This window comes from Dendrobium catenatum, unplaced genomic scaffold, assembly GCF_001605985.2.
Source record: "Dendrobium catenatum unplaced genomic scaffold, ASM160598v2 fragScaff_scaffold_754, whole genome shotgun sequence".
In the NCBI taxonomy this organism is placed as follows: Eukaryota; Viridiplantae; Streptophyta; class Magnoliopsida; order Asparagales; family Orchidaceae; genus Dendrobium; species Dendrobium catenatum.
This window is the reverse complement of record NW_021319216.1, coordinates 447904-470948: the sequence shown is the minus strand read 5'-3', so window position 1 is coordinate 470948 and position 23045 is coordinate 447904. Positions and strand designations below refer to the sequence as shown.

At 34.4% G+C, this 23045-nt stretch overlaps 1 protein-coding gene across 1 annotated transcript; it reads right to left on the bottom strand.

Annotated features, from left to right (window-relative positions):
* Positions 1 to 7501: 7501 nt before the first annotated feature.
* On the bottom strand, positions 7502 to 21813 carry LOC110105956 (beta-hexosaminidase 1). The gene is made up of 15 exons (XM_020835655.2): positions 21261 to 21813; positions 20911 to 21012; positions 20197 to 20232; positions 17259 to 17370; positions 17091 to 17161; positions 16865 to 16995; positions 15550 to 15566; positions 15299 to 15347; positions 14801 to 14901; positions 10530 to 10589; positions 9661 to 9694; positions 8916 to 9014; positions 8629 to 8688; positions 8278 to 8528; positions 7502 to 8167 (listed from the first exon to the last, which is right to left on the bottom strand). The coding sequence occupies exons 1-15, from the start codon at positions 21702 to 21704 to the stop codon at positions 7992 to 7994; spliced, it is 1743 nt and encodes a 580-aa protein (XP_020691314.1). The 5' UTR covers positions 21705 to 21813; the 3' UTR covers positions 7502 to 7991.
* Positions 21814 to 23045: the final 1232 nt, after the last annotated feature.

Genomic DNA, 23045 nt, shown 5'->3' with positions numbered 1-23045 from the left:
ATTAGAATTTCTCTATCGGGCTTTAATAAGTCTTTAATGGACGATTCAATTTGTTGAACTGTTGATTGGATTATTATCAGCTTTTGAAATTGCGGTCGCATAATCTATGCATTCAATAGGAACTAGAATATGGCTTTATAAAGAGATTTTATATTGACCAGTTGTTGGTATGTGGGTTGGACTGAATCACTGATCTTTAATATATGTTGAAGTATTTGTATTGTATAAAATAATTAAAATAAGTGATTCTTTTTTAAGTCAAATTTAGAAATGGAGTAAGTGGGCATTGGGGTGTATGAGATATGCTATCGAGCGGATCGACCCGTGGATTGGCAGTTGATGAAGAAACATTCTTCTCACGAGATTCGTGTTTGATTCGTCTAAATACTCAAAAAAAGAGATACTATTGATGTGATTTTGGGGTGCAAGTGAGCCGAGCTGGCTTGAGCTTGACTTGTTAACGAGCTCGCGAGTCGAGCTTATCGAGTTTCAAGCTCGAGCAGAATTTCTAGTTCGTTGGATTATGGAGCAAGAGTTCGATACAGATGATGCTTGGCTCGATTACTCGTCAAGCTGTTCGATTAAATGCGGAACGTACGAACCACGGAAGACGAAAGTGCAAGCGGAAGACAAAGCTCAACGCCTGCTCACAGAAGACAAAGCACAAGCGTTTTCATGTGCAAACCGCATTAGACGGAAGGCGGACCGCAGAAGGCCCGCGTGCTCATTTTAGTGGCACGAGCCGAGCTCGAGCTCAGGATTTGGCTCATGAGTCGAGCTCGAGTTAGTCCTGACTCGAACGATTGATTAAAAAATGATAAATAAGCAGATGATATATATATGTGTATGGATTGAGTGACATAATGATTATAAAAAAATGTAGAATTATAGATCATTAATAAGGTGTTTTTAATTTTTAATGACACTATTGAAATGTGATTTTTATAATTAATTTATTTAAATGGTCTATTATTTTTAAAAAAATTTAAATCACCTGTAGAAGAATAAAATTTAATATTATATGAATTATATGAATTGAATTGTAAGTACTTTTTATCTACTTAATTAGTTGGCACATCTCCCTAAGAAGAATTGTGTACGATTATGTTGAACTTCTAGAAGATTCTTTTAACCAAGTTTATGATATGTTTTATTACATATGCTCAATACTAGTCTTTACAAATAAGATGCAGAGCAATTATCAATTTATATGTAGAAGCTGCACATCCATAAGATAAATTTTCTTGAAATTATCCAATTATAGCCCTTGGAACTTACTATGTGGTGGCCCTCCTAAGCATCCAAGGAGATTTTGGGAAGAAATATATATATTTTTTATCAAATAGCCCCAACTATTAAAGCAACCTTGGAAAACACTTACAAAATAGATTCATCATTCCCTACAATGTCTAGAGTGAGGTGCAATGTAATTAATCATGGTAAGAATTCCTTATCATGAGCGCCTTGTTGCTCATGTAGCTCAGCAACCTTAATACTCTTTTACTAAGGAACTCAGCATATTTCTTTCTCGAGTTTGGGATGGCTTCAAGAGCTAAGAATTGTAGTGATATAGCATATCTAATTATAATGTACTGGGTTGTACACTTTTCTTTATGCTTGTGGACTTATAATGCACAATATCTCTCTTCAATCCTTATAGTTTTCTCTCCCTTGACATCCTACCATATGGGTATTTATAAAATACCTCATCATCTTCAACCAAGTGAATTATTTTATAGAAGATTGCATTATGTTTGCACAACCCGGACTTTCATGGATCATCTTTATCAGTGTTCTTCATAAAACTAGTTTAAAGTATCACTATTGAAGTAACTCTCAAAATGGCATGCTACTTTTTATCATCCTCTTAAACCCATACTCACTTGGGAACTCTAAAAAACTCAACACAATCACTAAAGCAAACTCAACAAACTTGAAGGTCCAATTCTTCCCTCTAATATTGAACACAATAGGATATTCATCATCTTTATCATCATCAATCATCCTCAACAATGAATAGTGAATGAGGGCACCATAGAGTTACATTTTTGAAGTACTAAAGAAATGTCCAAAGGGAGATCCCCCTACCTAAATAATGAGGCCATCAGCCTCAAATTCCTAACCAATTTCTCTATATGGGCCTAGCTCTATATGTGGCTCTATATGTGACCTAAACATCCAGGATTAAATTAGACATCTACAAACATAGCATTAAAAAAAAAAAATCTACAAACATAGCATAAAAACTGAAATGATTAAAGTCTAAGAGAGTCTAAGCTTATAGCAAAAAAAAAACAAAAAAAAAAAAAAAACTTTGAACCACCCTATATAATGATTGAATAATCTTGGATTATTATCAAACTATTTTTCGTAATGTTTCGTAATGCTCAACCAATCTCGAATTATAATTGACTAAAATAATCAACCCATTTGATTATAGCCTTATTCCAACTTATTTGAATATTATTTGAACACCCCCTCAAATCTTCTTCGAAGATAATTTGTTTTAATAGATAAAAGGTCAAATATAAGTTTAAGCAAGTGTTCGAATAAGTTCTAATAAAGATATGATATATTAAAGTTTGTTTAAATATTCCTAAATTGTGGGATAAAGATGTCATGAAGACTCATCAAATCGGTCAATTATTTTTAAAAGTTATTTAACCAAATTCAAATAAATTTCAAAGATTATTAATATTATTCAAACATGATTTAATCATCATTATAATGATAAATATGGTTGGAAAATGGCTTTAATTTAAAACTAGCTAATAAACTGAAGTCTAAATGCTAAGGAGTTTAGGGATTAGATTATAAAGCCTATTTTATAATCCTAAAAGACAAATTAGAAAACATAACTAATATTCAAAGTTGATAAATAAAAAGAAATCATTACCACAAATTTTTGTCCAAAGTTGAAGATGCGCACTTTGCAATCACCAAAAATGGAGAACACGATGGGAGTATGAATGATCAAGATGCTCTTATGATCAAAATATTGCATAACTATAAGGATTCTGACTTTGTTTATTAAAAACATTTTTGTTCGGAAGGATTTTTTGGGCATGTGTCTCAAGAGATGAAACATAGGACATATTTCTCTAATTACAGACATTATATGGCATATAAAATCAAATATCAAACAAACAAGTATAAATTCAATAAAAAGTTATATTCAAATCTATAGCATGCTAAAATATTTAGGATGACAAAGGGAAGTTTAATGTGCTAGGGTTGCATAGAAATCTCATATAGATTGATAAGTTGAGCATAAGCCACACTAGACACGATATTTTTTACATGCAAAACTTGAGAAGTTAAAAAAAAAAAAGCTATAGCCCTACTTAAATATATTCCATTAGTCTAAGTCAAACATTATAAAGAGCTTTATTCTCCACAACTTGAGAAGACATTAATATAATATAATAAATATGAACCGTGAAAAATATCTTCTATAGTGGTAGTATCATCAAAAAATGGTGGGCTATAGCTTGTTTGGAAAGCAGAAATTATGGAAGACAAATGTCAGATACTGGTAGGCGTTAGACAATAGTCAATGAGGAACATTGAAATTCAAATGATGGACGGTGATTGTCTTTGTTATCCTTCTAACATGAGAATAGTCTAGGTGACCAAGATGATGAAATCAATGGCTAAAAAAGTTAGGCATTACTTGTTGATGTGAGTTGGACAGTGGTTGATGCAGAATGTCAGAAGTCATGAGACAGACAATGATTAACTTGGATATCAATGGTGGGAGACCAGATGTGTATTAGATATGCTAGTTGATGGACACCAAACATTGACAAGTGTCAGATAACGATCAATGGTGCATATGAAAAGCTAAGAAACAATCAAGGAGCATCTTGGACATTCTCTTGATAAAAGGGAAATCTAAGCAATGAGAAAAATGAGCATCAAATATAGATGACTAATTTATACATAACAAAGAGTGATTACCTTAAGCATTTATGCAATCTTGATTTATAATTTTATTTTAGAGAATTTTAAAATATTAATATTTGTATTATTATCATACATTAGTATTTTAAATGTCATGTAACATAGACTTTTAGTCCACAAAGTTAAGGTCAAATCAAATTTCCACTTCATCATGCCACCTCATCTAAAAGTCTACATTCCAAGCTATGTTAACATAAGAAGCCATTTATGAAAAAAAAAAGGCTAAAGAAAAGAGGGAAGGCTTCTTCTTCTAGCCATGAAGCTGCGTTCAACACATTCTATATAGAGAAATGAAAAGGCTCTTTCAAATTAAGTAACCATAATATCAATGGAAGAAAAATATTAAGGGACAAGTAAAGTAAAGTGAAATTAACAAGCTGAAGGGTGTGGAAGATGAAGAAACAAAGCATGATTCAACTCCTTGATTCATGAATATTCTCTTTGAAAATGTAATTAAAATGACTTATTCAAATTTCATCATGGTACATATATTTACTACATAGACCTATGTAATCCTCTAAAAGAATATGAATGAAATGTAGTTCGGTTAGGCTTGGTGATCTATTCTTAATAGAACATATGGTGATTTGATAATCTTTTATTAAAATATTACTACTGGAATCCTAATCTAAATGAATTTCTTCTTTTCTACCCTCTGTAATTTTGGTATCATACAAAATAATCCTAATTACATATTACGTGTAGCATGAATTTAGTGATTCTTCTTTTCATGATATTTCTTTGTTGAAAATTTTCTTATCTAGAATCTTAAAGCCTTAATCTTCACTACTTTCCAAAATTACTCATCCCTTTTCATATAAAAAGTTTTAAGTGGTTATCTTATTTATCTTATTGTTTGTTGTTGGTTATTTTCTATTATTTGACATTTATAGTTAGCAGTGCATGTGTCATTTCTACTAATCATTGCTTGTTTTTACTTTTGCATTGATATCATATCTTTTAAATATCAAATTAATTATATAAGATTGAATTGTTGAAAGGAAGGAGAGTAGATACAAGATAAGCAATAAATTTCTTGTACTTCTATACAACCTCTATTTATAATTTTATTTTAGATAATCAGCTTAGGTTTCATTTGGGATGATTTTTTTTACAAATGTCAATGTGGTACAATATCAAATATCAAATGTCAATGTGGTACAATGTCAAATATCAATCGATGGTAAGCGGCTGACAATAAAAATATAAGGTATTAATATCAATTGATGATTGAAGCTGAATTGTGTCAACACAATGGGCATTCAAAACAATGGGCATTGATGTCAATCAAAGATTGATATTGAGTAGTTCGACACTGGGTAATGACATGACGGGCATCAATATTAATCAATGGCTACATAAGGTGTGGTATATAAAACTCTAAAATTCTCTAAGTTTCAAAATTTTCTCGAGCAAAATTCTTCCTAGATATGTATAGAATATGACTTATTTATAAATTTATTTAGGGAGCATTTTAGTCATTGTGGCCAAAAAATCTTGAACACTTCATTTGATTGTCAATCTTGCATATTTAGGACATTTCAATGTATTAATAAACATAGAATTGAGCAGCTTAGGCTTTGTTTAGGATGTGTTTTTTATTGATTTTTAATGCAACTTTTTAGTAGAAAATTTTTTATTTTTATACTAGAAAGATGTTTTAAAAAATAAAAAGAAAGTCGTCCCAAACGAAGCCTTAGACTCATTAGATTTATTTTGATAACATGCTTATTTGAGCTATAAATGTAAAATTTGGAGGACATTTAAATTCTCAAATAATTTTAAAAAAATCTCTAATTATGCTTTTGAGTGCATGATTTTAGCTACATTTAGATTGTGATCCAAATATTGTTAGTATTGTTGGATTGATCTCATGAAACTACATACTCTACTATAAATTTACTAAAAATAGAGTTTATATGCTATAAAAATTACCTTTTTTATATTTTTTTCAGCAATATTTGGAAGATTTGAGATTCAAAAATTGTGTCAAAATATGCTCATCATCTATTGAATTTTCTAATAATGTATTATTTGCCCCATATTTTGTAGACATCAAAACTTATGAGTTAAAAAATTGTTAGTCTAAAAAAAAAATTAGTACCTAAAATCACAATTTCAGAAGAATTTCGTGGTGCAATCACTCCATATAAGCAACGAAGAGCTCCCAATTGAGCCATGAACTAATTAAATTTCCATCAATCATAATTTCACTCTTTTGTGGAGTTGATATATTAATTTTGGATAAAATTACCACAAAATTTGGTTCAAATTTCCTCCAAATTATTCAAAATTATCTCTAAAGACTTCGTTTGTTCCTAATTGATAAAATAAGTCCAAAATATTTAAAGAAAAAATAAAAGATATCAAGATGTCTTCAAACTCTTGAAAAGATCTATTTAACCCAAAAACCATCAATTCTGGGTTCAAATCCCCTCTACTACAGTCTCACCTCTTCAGTGGGGGAAAGCAAGTGTGGGCCCAATGCCGGTGGGTGGCTTTCTAGGTTCCCCTGATGAATTAGTTACACCACAAAGCGCTCCTTTTGGAATGACAGCAGGTAGATACCCTGTTCTCAGGAAATTTTTTTTTTTCATTTTTTTGTTTTTTAAAATTTATTATGCAATACTATGTCATCCATAGATGTTAATTGTTGATATATATTGGCATTTTTAAAATAAAATTTCAATTGCATTTTGTTCAGATCATTGAACATCCGGCAATATAATTGATAGGGAATATTAAAATAAAAGATTAATAAGAATCATCTCTGATCACTCTACATAATACTAAAGTATTTAAGAATCTAACTCTGAACCAAACACCATTCTACTTATCTACATAATATTATTGTTCAGAGATATTCAACCAAACGGATCATATATATATACTATCATAACAAGGTCAAGGAAAGTTATATTTAACCACTTCCAAATAATTCTATCTGCATAAAGCTTCGTTCGGAACAACTTTCTTATTATTATTTTAATTGAAATAATTTAATCAAAACTTACTAACTCTACAGCTGCATTTCATCTTTCTGAGTTTTAATTGTTGCATGAATCTCAATTCTAATGATGCTTTTGCATCATATTTTATTGGCATCTCTTAGGCTTCATTTCATCGGACGGCTTTCTTCCTGCTTCTTAAAGCGAATTTTTTAGTAAAAAATTAAAATTTATGTACTAAAAAGCCGCTTTAAGAAGCAGAAAGAAAGTCATCCCAAACGAAGCCTTAACAACAACAACAATAATATCAAGTCTATATCCCAATACGCGAGATTGGTCCTTTTGGCATCTCTCATCATAACAAAATCAGTAATTTGCTTTTGAACACTTGTTGGAAAAAGGATTCAGTACAGATTCTCTCCATTCTGTAAACTGATATAATACATAACTATAACAAAGTAGCAAGTTCCTTCAGAGAACTGAATAAATTTTTCATTTGCAGAAACCATGGCCCTAAGTGTGAACAGAAAATGGGTGGCAAAAGCATGGATCTAACAAACAGCACCTAAACCCAAAACAACATTGAAATCTACAGGATCAACAGATTTCTTTGAGCATCACATTATTTATAACCAGTTCACTTATTGAGAAATACCAGACTTACTGGGAGAGCATAACGTTTTGAAGCAAGAAAGGAGATGCACGTTCTTCAAATTAGGCATAAAATAAAGGTCAAAGGAAACCTTCATGAAGATGAACGAAACAGGAGTCCAGGGAATTATTATGATCTGAACATTCCCACAATTCCAGGACTCATGAATTTTGCCAATGTAAACTATTGTATGATAGGGATAACACAGTGATGTACTTGAGATTCCCCATCTTTATGTTACAATATGGAATAGAATCTTCACACAATAATTAGGCTTTGTTTGGGGCAGCTTCTTTGCTACTTTATTCTTTTTAGTATAAAATTTTCTAATTCAAGAAAATTTGAACTAAAAAGTTGTTTTAGAAAGCCGCAAAGAAGCTGTCCCAAACGAAGCCTTAATCGGAAGGAGAGTTTTCAGCAAATTTAAATTATTGAGTGAAACATGAACCTGCACCAATTGGAGGCTGACGAGCATACAGATTGGTGACCGGGGCAGCTGGGACTCCACGGTAGTTCAGCAAGCATCTGAAATGTTGAAGCCGAGGTAGAACACTCGCATTCAAATTTTCTGAACTAGTGGCCTCCCTTGGACTCCACAAACGTTCTGAAGAAAATTTGCACAATCATATTCAGAACAAAATGTCCTCTAGTTGTAGATAAATTTGCAGAATCAATACTAGACAGATGCAAAGGTAAATTTTGAAAAACAAATACCTGCAGCTGCAGCTGCGCGGGGCCAGATTGTTTGAAGAACATCAGATGTATCAGCTGTCTCTCCCCACATACAAACCTCTCCACCTAAAACAAGCTTTTGCTGTAAGGTATCATTAATTCCATCTAATGGTTCATTGGTATAGAATTTCTCCCATGGAACATCTAGATGATCCAGATACCACACCCCTTGATTGCTTACAATACATCTAAAACCATTTGCAACAACTTTTGGACAAACTCCAGGTCCTAACCTGTCAAGATCACCATCCAATAGAACCATCATATATGTGAAAAGAACATTTCATATAATTATGATGGAGTGAAAAGTAGGAGTTCATCATCTAAACTGACCAGTTATGCACCACAGTCCGGGGATTGAGGCTCTTGTTAAACGAGTTAAATGTTTCTTCCCTGAAGATTGTGGCAAAAGTACATTTCAGGCCCCATCAGCTGTTTATTTTATTAAGCGTTCGTTTGGGACAGCTTTCTTATTGCTTCTTAAAATAGTTTTCTAGTACAAAAAATTAATTTTTGTGATTTTTGTACTAGAAAATTGCATTAAGAAGCAGTAAAAAAGCTGTCCCAAATGAATCCTAAATCTGTAACCGCAAACCTTGCACTGAAAAGAAACATCGTACCAGTTGACAGGGATCCAGTTATGAGATAATGCAATTTCTTGAGCTCTCAATACAAAGTACTGGTAGGCATCATTTGTTGTCATGTTTCGTTGTTCAAGCCTGCACAAATAGTAGCCTAATGTAAAACTTGAAGCCTAATCACACCTCTTTGTCAATAAAAAATATAATATGAGAATACAGCATCTTATTAGCTAATTCCAACTAAAATTCAATTAAGATATTTTAAACTAAAATTTAATTAAAATACTAAAATTCAAATAAAATACATTTGACGCCACATGAAACACTCACCTGGGTTGAATAGAAAATGAGAATTCGTAAAGCCAATACCAAATAATTGGGATAAGACTACTGATGATAATGATTATGATGATAATATTAACAGAAATCTTCATGAAAGTGCTTGATAGGGACAAGAAGAACATGGCATCTTTTGAAGTCTGCTTACCAAATTTGGAGCTAAAAGTGACATTGGATGTAAAGGAGGGAAGTCTTGTGCAGTTAACTTTCACGTGTTCTAAAACCAGAAGTAGGAGCTAGGATGTTTAAACTGCTAGGGGTACCAAAGTAAAAACGAGAACACTACATTTATTGGCAAAAGAGAAAAAATGGCAGAACCTAATTATATATATCAACATGTAAGCATTAACTGTATATAAGCATGACATTGTTGGAACAAAAAGTTCCAATTATAAAATAATACAAGCAATTAAAGAAGAGATTCATGTAGTAAATAGTTCCATACCAGTCCTTCACATGCGGAGTAGATAACCAGCAATCTGCAAAACAGTGACCAATAAAATCAAGTGCTGCCGTGCTAATCTCCAACAAAAAAAATTTGTAAAAACTAAAAGGAACATAAAAAAATTATCAGCAGCAGCACTCAGTGGAAGGGCTGTTAACATGCACAAACAAAGAACCGGATATTGTCCCTGCTTTAAAACAAGGAGGGAAATCATATGAAGGTGGAAAACCTAAATTGGTTAGGTCAAACCAATGGCTAAGAACACAAGTAGGATTTGGAGATTAAAGATAAACATTAATAGCAATGCTTTGGGTTCCAAAAGAATCTCTGCCAACTGTCCTAGAAGCAAAATGGCAATTTTAATAGTAAACCTTACAAATGTGCCAACAGTGACTAAGAATTTTTGGAAGTCTTTATAGAGTTTTTTATCATTTGGGGATTTATGTCTAGAATTGCCAAATATAAATTGTGAAGCATATCAAGAAAAGGGTGTGTATCACTCTTAGCAGGTTCTCTATGATGCCAGGACAGAAAAGTCCAAATTCTTAAAAGTAATATTAACCTAGTCGTAACTGTTTGACTTTGTGGATCATTCTTTCATAACTGCCCCAGATGTTAAATTTAGCATAAATAAATTTTTAAAGTGAGCAAACTTCGATGGCCTTCTTATTTTTTTTTTTTAAAACAATAAATTATCTTAAGCAAAAAGGATGCCATGGCTAGACCGTAGTGGAAACTGCTCGCATGACATCAAGAACCATAGAACCATAGCTGCTCGAGTACCAATTCCCACACTGGCCGTAGATGCCACCGCAGGATCTAGTTGTACTTTACACGTTTTGTAATGACAACATAACCACAAAACTAACCTTCATGAACTTCATCACCACCTAGGTGAAATAGCTCAAATGGGAAAATTTTTCTCAAATCTGCAACCAAGAAAAAAAAATCATATTAGTGTTAATTTTCTCATACAAGAAGCATGAAATCTATAAAAAAGAAAAAGCATTACATGGAAACCCCAAAAAACACAATAAAAAGTGTTGATATTCGACCTCTAAAACCAATTATGACGTGCAGCAAAGGAAATTATTAGCTCTCTTTTTCATTTTAATATCTTATCATTTATTAGCTCTCTTTTTCATTTTCATATCTTATCTTATTGTATAATACACATGTCATAGAAGCATTGTCTATATTTGTACCATTAAAGACAAATTCATCTCAATATTCTTTTCCCAATCTAACCCCTGAGGATAGGTAATCATTTTTCATCTTTTTTTTTTTCTCACGAGTTTGTGGGCTCCGAAAATTCACTCCCCGGCCTTCCCTCTGCTTCGGGGAGTTTTAACGTATTAGGTTTTGAGGTAAATTTTCAGAAGGCATATTGGATTTGAAATAAGACATTACCTAGAGATTTCGCCCTAATTTTGTGAGGACTTTTATGATTTGAGTTCTATTTTCCTATAGGCGCAAGCCCTTATAGTTAATTACCTCTCCCGATAACAAGAGAGAACTTTTGATTAAGTCTAGTCGTCAATCAGATATGTAGAGATATATGTATATGCCATATATTAGCATCATGGGTTTAAATGTTTGAAAGTTTAATATTTAAAATTAGGAGTTTCACCATCATACACTTAATGCAGATGGTGGGGGAATGGACGATGAAACCGATCAAGATCCCATGGTTCCATCATCCTGGGTCATCATGGTCCCTAGTCTACTTAGTCAGAGGAGTTAGTCGACCCAACCTGACAGAATGATCCTTATCGTCAACCATGGGTTGCGTCATCCAAGGGACAAATTTAAATTCACCTTAGCTAACAGCGGGCTTTGTGTCCTATCAATCATATCTTATTGATTCACATCTCAAGGATTTAGTATCATTGGGGAGCATATAGGCTCTGGCCATGACCATAATTTAGATGTGTCATTTGGTGGGAAATCACCTGGTTCAGAGGCCTCAATCATAACCGTTTACTTGTGATTGCATTTGGCGGCAAAACTGTCAGTTAGAGGACGTGTGCCACGTCCTTGCTGGCAAAAGAATGTTTGAGAATGAATCCTAGAAATATTCTCAACCAGACATTAGCTCTTTATGAGCTGAAGTGATATATAAATGTGTACACCTCGATAAATTATTGCAGATGATGGATGAGTTTTGCTTTAAATGGTTGATAATTGAATTTAAATTTTAAATATTTGGATTTTGAGATTTTGAATTTTGTGGGTATTTGTGAGGCAATTTGAATATTTGAAAATAATCCATTCGGTTGAGACCTACGTTCAACACGGTCATCATCTGAGTGACTTATAGGCAATTCCATCTGTTAGTTAGGCATTGTCGACCCTATACGACTGTCCAATTGTCGACAGAGGATCGGGTCCGTTGTTGAAGTTATGTTTTATAAGTGAATTTTCCTTCTTATAAGCCTTGAAGACCTAATATGAATGTATAAAATAAATATCTCAGTCAATGGCATGACCGTATACTTGTTTAATTGTTCGAGCCACGTCGACTCCTATCTATTCACATAGAATGATCGAACTCGAACTTAAATTTATTTCTTAACCCATGCAACATCCTCAGACATCACATTTGTACCCTTAACACGTACGCCGGGGCCCATGCAGGTATTTATGGGGTATTTTTGTAATTATATATTGAACCTTGTCAACTATGTCTAGATGTTGATAGAAGATCAGGTTCATTGTCGGATTTATACCTTTAATGGTGAATTTTTCTTGGTTATCAAACTTGAAGGACTAATATGAATGTATAAAATAAATATCTCGGTCAATCTCACGACCATAGATTTATTTGATAGTTCGAGCCGTGTAGACTCCTATCCATTCACGTAGAAGGATCAGGCTCGAACTTAGGTTCATTCCTTGATCCGCGCAGCATTCTCCGATGTCACATGTATACTTACAGTACGCTCACCGGGGCCCATACGGATGTACAATTGCACACACATTCCTTTATGTTTGTGTGTATACATATTATACTATACGTGTGGGGGCATCCTTAGACGTACTATGGGTCTTCTACGGCAACTCGTAGAAGCTTGTGTTTGTCGTAGCCTTATTGTATTTGCCCATATGTGACATGTTGAGTGCACGACAGGTCTTCTATAGCAGCCCGTATAAGTTTATATTTGTTGCAGTTCTTCCTACGTTTACAGCAACTCATAGGCATGTTATGGCGCATGTGACAAATCTTCCGCTACTACTAGCAACCACTTGTATTCACCACGCTCTTTTATTCATGCATCTATTTGTAAGCTTATGTTGCCTACTGGTTGAGCTGCATTTGTCACCAATCTCTCTATACATGTTGATTAGTATCGACTACAAATGAGTCATGTTCACTATAATTTGCTCAAGCATATTTTATTGGCGAGTTACCTCTTCTTCACATGTAACCCATCACATTTACTAATGACCCTTTCGTCGGTGCTTTCAAGCTTCTCTACGTAGACTTATGGATATTACAAGTTCTATGTTGTTGATGCCATGCTTTAGTGGATCGGCGCATTCGTCGTGCACTTTTCTGATAAATTAATGTATTCATCGTAATTATTTGTAGGATTGATATGGATGCCTCTATCATTGGTATGCAATGTAGCGTTTGCTAGAGTATTCCAGTGCATCTACTCAAAACTAGATTACACATCCTTGTTAATTATCATTGCTAATTATTTGCATTTCAACTAGCAATGATTCCATTTAATATCCATTGGACGTCTTACATCATTGCTTGTAAGAAATTTAAGTATGCTTGTTTGTATCTTGATATTGCCTGACAGCTAAATCGCATTCGTCAACAATCTCTTAATGCTTGCGAATTGGCGAGTTGCTACATGCTGATTGTTGTTGCTTGCAAATGATACATTATTGCATTCGCTGCATATCAACTTCCTTCGCTTGCTGTGAACTTGTGCAGTTGCTAAATACTTGACAGGTAAGGGCGTCTTCTCAATCATTGCATAGTCATTGTCATCATTTGCAAGAGCTTAGTGTGCTTGTACGTATCTAAGTGACATCGTCTATTTGTAGACTACAACATTTGTTGCATGTCTTCCATATTCTACCTGTAAGCATATCACTATGCATTCTCCTGCTTCCACTCATACGCAGCTCATTGTATGCATTACAGGTCCCTTATCGCTTATCGTCAATTGCACATTAATTGATGTAGTCACCCCATTCATTGAAAGCTTATGCTATTACTTATGAACAAGTCAATGATTCAAATCTATTAAAATTTTAGCATAAGTTCCACATTCCTTTATTGATTTTCATCTAGGTAATTGGGGCCATTAAATTGCATTTGCATTTAATTAGGCATTTATTATTCTGCAAATTACAATTTCACTTATGCTGCTACTATATGCCGGATATCATGTATCTACGGGTATGACGTATTCATCGACGCTAGCTTTAATCGAAAGTTCTCATAGTGGTCGTTCACCCTACCCCCTGCAAATTACAATTTCACTTATGCTGCTACTATATGCCGGATATCACGTATCTACGGGAATGACGTATTCATCGATGCTAGCCTTAATCGAAAGTTCTCTCTCGTGATCGAGAGGTGTAATTAACTATAGGGGATTCCGCCTATAGGAAACGACAACTCAGATCATAAAGTCCTCACAATATGAGGGCGAAATCTCAGGGTGTGCCTTATCTACAATCCCAATCTGACTTCTAAAAATTTACCCGGAAAATTAGTCCATTAAAACTCCCCCCTACCAAGCAAAAAAGAAAGCAAAAATGCGGCGGAGGGGACGTCGGGGCTCGAATTTTCAGAGCCCACATCGGCCAAACGAAATTTGGGCTTCTCCTCCAATATTCAAACCTCTCCTCCAATATTCGCTTAACCCCTCTACTTCATAGGAGGCGAGGTAAGTGGCATGCATGACCCATTCATTTCATTCCACTATCTCTCTGCCAAAATCTTCCTTTTCTAATGATTTTTTTTTTCCTTCTGAATATAATTTCCTGTGAATTTAAAAAGATTCATTCAATCAAGTATTCCATGGCAATGCTTCCAGCGGTTAGGAAAGAAAATGAGACAATAAATAAGTGTTATTCAGCTATTTATATAGAACAATGAAAATTGAACATTTACCTGTCAAAATTCCAGAAATAACATCGAATGTATACTCCTTCGTGAAATCAAGGGGCTCTGTACAGTTAGGAGAAGGCCATAGATCAGGATAACCAACACCCCTGCGAACATGCAATTAGAAAATGAAAAAAAAAAAGTGCAGGATTCAAAGCATAAATTTTCATAAACCAAGTAACCAACGGTCCAACACCCTTGATTTACTGCATATTGGACCGTCCAGTTAAAAGTATAAATTTTCACCGCTAAACTACCAAAAATAGACATAAGCTTGATTAACTTTAGAACATATAAGGTCATCGTCAAATTTATCTTTTTTATGTAAAAAATTAATATCTTAAAGCCTATCAAACTTATTATTGCAACTTTTAATCAGATTAATGCAATTCTTATTGTGCACACTGCATAACACGTTTCATTTATCTTAACAACATCATCGGCCTAGAATGGGATATCATAACCTATTCTTAATCTGAAGATGACAAGTTGAAGATGACATACCATGACACAGTATGACCAGGGACATCGACTTCAGCCATTACATGAATTCCTGAAAGAGTATATGTCAAGCAATTATTCACATTTTATCACTAACCCGCAACAAAGAGACAATTGATAATCAATCAACTTTCAACAATATGTACACCAAGAAAAAGTTTATAGCGCTTGGAGGTATTTAAGTGGAAACTAAAAAGCAATATCATAGAGTGTTAAATTTCTCTTTTATGTAGAAATGATACATCGAAGCATACCTCTTCTTTTTGCAAAACTTTTTGTTCATGACAAATGCGCATCAGACCGAGAACCAGAAAAGAAAGAAAATTAGAAAAGATCAGCTAGAGAAAATACACGCCTAGGTGAAATGAAAACAACAACAACAAAACATAAATAATTGACCGGATGTTGGTAAATATGCATGAATGATAATTTCACAAATAAGGGCAACTTGACATCCAGAGATCACGCATAACGGAGTACCTGCACAACTAAACTTATAAAATGGAGCTACCGCTAACAAAAAATACAAATGTAAAATATAATAATACATAAGAATAGCTTACTTGTTTTGTTAAAACATTTCTGAGTTTATTCCTCATTAAAGGCCCATCAATAAGAAACTAACTTTCTCTAAGTTTATATTCCATTACAACGGCAATAAAATGACCACCCATCAATAGTTATTAATTTGACTGTAAAACAGTACATTATACCACGCAGATTAAAAATGTTTTATTTAATTGAGCAAAAGTTTGAAAAAAGCAAACTAGGCGTAGATCGTATTATTATTCCTAGTCATATAATTAAGACCGTTCCAGCCATTGTAACAATAATCTGAGTATAATTTAGTATTTCATGTAATAAAAAATGCTCTATCCTTAGGCTAGATTCTAAAAAAGACGCTTTCTTAAACCACTCCATTCTTGATGAACAATAAATTGCAAATCAACCAAGTTCGGATGCATCCAACAAAAGATTAACAATTAATTAGCTTAACCTTACTAACAGTCTCCATATACATGCCCATGTTCTGAATTTAAAAGGTGGAAAGATGTACATCCAACCAAAATGAAGCAATTCCAAATAATATAAACCAACCTATTACTAAGGAATCAACTTCCAGAGAATCCTACCTCCATGTCATCATTACTATGTAGATTACAATAGAAATACCACGTGGCATTCAACCACTAGGCGGTCAAGTTTTTAGGCTTGGTAAAATACAATCAAGATGTAAATTTTAAATTACAAATGATTTATGGTTTATTAAGTGTCGTGATGCCTTCAAATTCAAACGATTACTTGAATGATGGTATAAGAAGTATATCAAAACTTTCAAATTCCAAAGTAAAAAATCATAGCTTAAAGATACCGGGACAACAAATGCATTTATCAACAATAATGGTTTGTTAATTTACACCACAGATCGGCAATATAGAAAAAACATTCTAAGAACTTAATTCAACATATTCAGATACTTCTGAGCAATTTTATGCATCTTTTTAATGGTAAAGTAGAATGTGAGAAGCAATAACGTCGTGGATGTTAATTTAAAAAAAAATGGCATACTCAACAATTTCATAAGCATCCTCAACCGTGTATCTCTCCCACTTCGTATACGAACCCTCCCACAAATTTGGATAAGTGGGTATCTCTAAAGGAAAAGACTCTTCATCTATGATGTGCCAATGAAGAACATTCTACTGAACAAGAAAAACAGAAATTAAAAAATAATTGGTTATAAATAATCTAGAGCACAAAGAACAACTTGGTTTTCAAAAAGAGAACTACTTACAAGTTTAGCATATGACATAGATTCAATTACTTGCTTGATGATGTTTACTGGCAGGAAATGTCTCGCGCTGTCTGGAAATGATAAATACATAGTGCATATATATGTATTTCCGTTATTAAACCGTAGACATAAACAAAACAAAAGTTTGAGCTTGCACTATTTCCCTACCAAGAAGCAGCCCGCGGAAGGAAAATCGGGGTTCATCATGAATGTACCATGGGGCCTTGTTCACTTCTACAGTTTTTGTTTTGTAATTATAGGTACACAATTGGCTCAAAGTCTGGAATTTACAGAGATCATTTGAGAAACAATTTCACAGATTTTACTTCATCGGCAAACAAAACTTGCTAAAAAGGAGACTATATAAATAAAAGTAAAGGGCAATGCATCCACCCTCCCTGAAATTTCCTCAAGCCGATAAAGCACCTATAAATACCCCATTATTGGTGTTAAAGAACAATCAAATTAGGAGGGTTTGACGGGAGTGCTAGATAAGGAAAATATGAGGCCACAAATTCATTGCTTATAAATAAATATCTCTCCCATCTTCATATCAAAAAAGGAAGGAAAAGGCCCATGGATTCTCCCTTGGCATCAATCATAACCCTTAAATTGATCAAAGGACAAGCGGAAAACTACTAGTTGCATCTCACTAGAAATATCCTATCACTGATGCCCCTTTGCAGTTGCATCTCACTAGAAAAATCCTAGTTGGCATGATTGGCCTGACCAAACACAAAATGATTAACAAGATTAACCTTTTGAGAGAGATAGTTCGTGCAATTACTAAGGCAACCACAACCATCGATTGGACCACTATGGTCATGACCACCATAGCCAAGAGGAATGTCACCTTTTTGACACAATCAATCCTAAGTGATTATTGCATAGTTTGACCATGAAATTGACAAAATCTTTGCAGCCATTAAAGATAGAGTACTTTCGATAGCCGGTGCCACTCCTTTTGAGGAGTCCCAACCACTCCAGAGCTTGCTTCACCATAATGAGAGTGAACATGAGTCAAAGAATTGTAGGGTCTAGAAAATGATCTTGAGAAGCTACCAGAGAAGGTTAACTTGAAGCAGTTCCTAACATGCTCAACAAAACCTTCAATCAAAGATAATAATGTTGACCATCCCGCACAACTAGAAGAGCGACTACTAACACCCCCCACCAAGAGGCAAGATTTGAATTATGAAGTGGTTTGGTGCATAATTAGGTGCACTAGTTCAAAGGTCAGCTACCGTCATTACCTTTGATAACTTGACTCGTGTAATGTATATCTAACCCACTCGTCTCCAATTTTCACTTTTCCTTTCATAGCATTGGCCCTCCTTGCAAATCGAAACATCTATAACAACACAATCATTGTCCAAAAGATCATCAATAGTTATAAAGTATTTCAAATCTCAAATGATACGGGTAGCTCTATGAACATGATGTTTCAGCATCTTCTCAACCACATGAGGTCAGACACGTAGAATTTATAAGCATATGAAGGAAAACTGGTCAAATTATCTCAGGAAGTCTAGCTGCCAGAAGTGGTGGACACACTTTAAGTCCCTTAACAGATTTTCAAGTTCCTCGACAATCATAGAAAGAAACTAGATATGGCTTCAATCTCTCTAAGAAACTGGATATGGCTTCAATTGTCATTTTGTATAGCTTCAATCTCTCTAAGAAACTAGATATGGCTTCCTTGACAATCATAGAAAGTAATTGGATATGGCTTCAATCTCTCTAAGAATGCTATCAGCTGGAAGTCTTATCTTCACCCTACAATTCTTTTGTCTACAAAATTAAAATATGTGGTACTTTCTTAAGTTATCAAGAAAATTGTTTGGTTGAGGGGCGGCTTAGTAGAAGACTCGGGTTTGCACCAAAATAGCTTGAGATTTTCCATGAAAATCGTAGTGTTATTTACTTAGCCACACACAGATATATTATAAATAAACATATTGATATTTATTGCCTTCTGATTAGAGAAAAGGTTGAAGATAATGACGTTCCAATTCATAAGATCTGTACATAGTACAATCCTTTTAAAAAAGCTTGTAAGATGCAAATTATTCTCAATTTTAGACAATTCTTGAATTTGATTAGTTTCTACAGCAAATGATGCCCTACAAGACTTTGAGTGAGGAGGTTCTGGAGATTTGAGCAAATTTGGCAATTCCTTTTGTTGTCTGATGATACAAAGGATTTGATATTAGGGCAAGAAATTAATCTGTTATATCAAATTGAATTAGAAGGGCAGTCTCATAATTATCTCAAACCCTAATCTTATTTCTATTCAAAAATTAACCAAGAGTAAGTAGTATTTGAGTAGGTCAAGTATACGATTTCTTCATGAGATGAGGGTGTAACTTCTTCTGAGTGGCTGTTAGAGATACGAAGTGCTAGGGATCAAGAGGTCAGTCCAAAGATGAAGATGAGGAAGAGGGTTTTATGCATCAACTTACTATCTTGGATATTTGTAAGAGAAATTATTATTTTTTCTTTGGCTTTCTCTTTGAGAATGGTTACTCTAAATTTGTGAGATGTTCTCCATCATCCACATTAGTAATGTGAAAAAAATAATTTCATATGTTTTATAATCTTCTCACTTTTTACCCATTCATGCTTTGGATGTTGTAATGATTTGTGCCATGTCGACCTATGAATGTTAGTCAATCCTGACTGAACTTCACAAATCGTTTTATTATTGCCATACTTTAGTTATTATTTATATATGATAAAGGCATGTGTGGTGAATGCAAGTTTTGTTTATCCTAGGTAAAAATTGATTGCTCACTACGGTTCTTGCAAATGGATTTGGTCACTTACACTGCAAGAGTTTGGATGTTCTGTTATATAGAGAATACCACATCTTGCGCATGAAGCACATAGACATGAATGGAATTGACACATTCTCTTGTACTTGATTCCATTTTAGTTTGTTAATTCAAAGTTTAAGAATATAGCAGAATAGAAAATGCTACTCAGTTGGAATGAAAACAAATTTGGTGTGACAATCAGTCAAGTGAATGTCAATCAGCTGAGATGAGGACTGCTTGAAGAATAACAAGAGGAACCACAATAACACTCATTATTGACACCTATATACCTCCAAACCCCGCAGTGCACCATATATTGTATTTGCCTGCAAAGAAATAAACATTAAGGTGATAAGTCATGCATTAAAAATATAGTAGCAACATGTACACTCTTGCTGAAAGAATCAAAATTCAAATACGTGAAATTATGCAAAATATTTCAAAAAGGAGACTATACATTTATACATTCCTTAAATTTCTTAACTTTCATAAAAAATGTGGATTAAAAAAAAATATTTTTGATATTTTAAACTTGTTTAGGAAATCAGCTTTACCTTTAAGAAGTGACAAAAGAAAATATTTTAGAGAACTGATGGATTCTGCACTCGTAGTTAGCCACACAAATCAGAAACTTGTATAGTAGTGAATTTGCACTAAAAAGAATATCTACAGCCCAAATTCAAATAATTAAAAGGATAGACAGAATATAATGTGTCATGGAACAAAGGGAGGATGGCCAGGGCTAATTAAATTCCCAAATGCTACAATCCAGGGAACTGACATTTTACTTAAATCAATCGTGGAAGGAAACATCCAAGATGCATTGGAAAATTTTCCACAAAAAAAAAAAAAAAATGAGGTCACAAATAGTATTAGATCAGAAGACATCTAAATTAAAAGCAAGAATACTGGCATCCAAAATTCATCAGAATCACAAATAGCACTATTTTATTAATCAATCGTGCCGAAATCATAATTTAAATGCCCAATAAAACTCTTCATACCTCAATTGAAACCCCACCAACTATCGATAACCTCCCTCCTCCACCTCCTTCGCTACCATCAGATACATAAAGTGTATAACTTTCGTCCACACCAAGTTGGAGCTGTAAACAACCAAAATAAAAAACCATTAAACCCTCGGGACTGTTTGGCTACAAGTAGGATTTTAGTAAAACCTGAAGTCCAGATTTAGTAAATCTTCATAGAATTTAAACATGAAAACTATATGATATCGCAACTGACTACTTATCTCAAATCTAGAAATTTTGCTTGACTATTTGTTTGAACATGTATTCAAAACAGAGTAAAAACAATGAACAGAGTCAACAAATCCTTCCAGTCGAAAAACAACCGTATCGTTATCCGAAGCAACGATGACGGTCAGCTTGGAGACGTCGTGCTCCCCCAAAGCATACCCCGACTGCTGCTTGAAAACCAAATTCCTATACCTCTCGAACGCTTCCAGCACGATGGGGGAACTCCCACCGGGTCCCTGAACATCGACGGTAATATCCGGATCAACGGATAGCGTAAGATTACCGGAGGTGAACTGCTTCGGCAGCGGCCAGATGTTGGTTAGGGATTCATCGAAGTGGACGGTGGCGCGGCGGGTTCCTAGGGTTTTCTTGCCGCCGATCGGGAGGAAGACGGCTGAAAGGATCAAGGGGAGATAGAGGCAAGTCAATATTTTGAAGGGCATTTGCATGGCGGAAGAGGAATTCGGTGGACTACAGAGAGAACTGAGACGAAGACGAGAGTGAGCTGTGACATGAGTGGCCACAAGCACAGCCGTCATTTAGTACTCTACAATCATTGCTGGCAGCGGACCCGACATTGCCAACTGGCGAGGATCGGGAATCAGTGAAGATGATCGGATCCACTGCTCTGCCGGCTGGAAGATTCATGTAAGAAAGGGTTGAACGTACGACACCTGTTCTTTGGAGGGTTTTAATGGATAAGATTCGGTTCGCCTGACGTAGACAGGACGAGGACGAGGACGAGGACGCGATAGAGCTTGTGATTTGGAATCTTCAAATCAGCGTTAATTGCGGGCTAGAATTCGGATCTTAAAACAGTACGGGCATGAGCTTCGTATATATTTTTAGTAGGTTTATTTGTAATAAAAATTACCCGACCGCTTAACATATGAACTATAACTATTATTTATTTATTTATTTTTGGAACGGGATATTCACCGATTACTATCTGCAAAAGAGCGTTTGGTTGCGTGATTAATCATCAGCTAACTTCGAAGAGACACTCATCCCAAAAACTAGGGCTGTCAAAATCGGGTCTGGTCCAAACAGAAATTGACCCGACACTGTTCAACCCGACCTGTTTTTGCAAACGGGTCGGTTTTTCGAACCGGAACCCGACCCGCTTCGGGTCCGAGTCAACCTGAACCCGATCTTATTCTGATATATTTTATTAATTTTTTTTATTTAATTCAATTTATTTAAATCTAAATCAAATTAAGGTAAGATTTACTTTAATTAATTTAAAATAAATCAAGATTAATTTAATTTGAGCAATAATGTTTATAATTTTTTGAAATATCATTTATTTCTTTCATAAAAATTTATTAAAACCCTCCTAAATTAATTAAAAACGGGTCAAATCGGGTTGATTTTGGGTTTTCGGGTCAACGCGAACCTGACCCGGTTTTACAAACAGGTTGAAATCCCTAACCCGAACCCGACTCGGTTTGGGTTGACCCGAACTCGAAATTTTCATGTGGTTTCGGGTCTGGTTTTCGAGTCGGATCAAATATTGACACCCTTACAAAAAACCTCCTAGCCCGCACTTGATTGAGTACAACTTAAGAGGCGCTGGCGCTCGAGTAGCTACAAACAGGAATTAGGGTGTTCCCAACCATACTCGCCCGCCAACCAAGTTAAGCAACGGTGGGAAACAATAACTAATTTTAATAGAAAGATATCAAAATAATCCCCGATTTATTGTGTATAACTAATTTAGTCATAATATATCACATTGGCCCAATTTAACTATTGATTATACAAAATTGATCCAAAATAATCTCTTATATTATAATTATGTATAAAATTGATCTGAATTTGATGCGGCGCATTTTGTGCTTGAGGTGTTCCTTATGACACCTTATCTAGTTTGTTAGAAT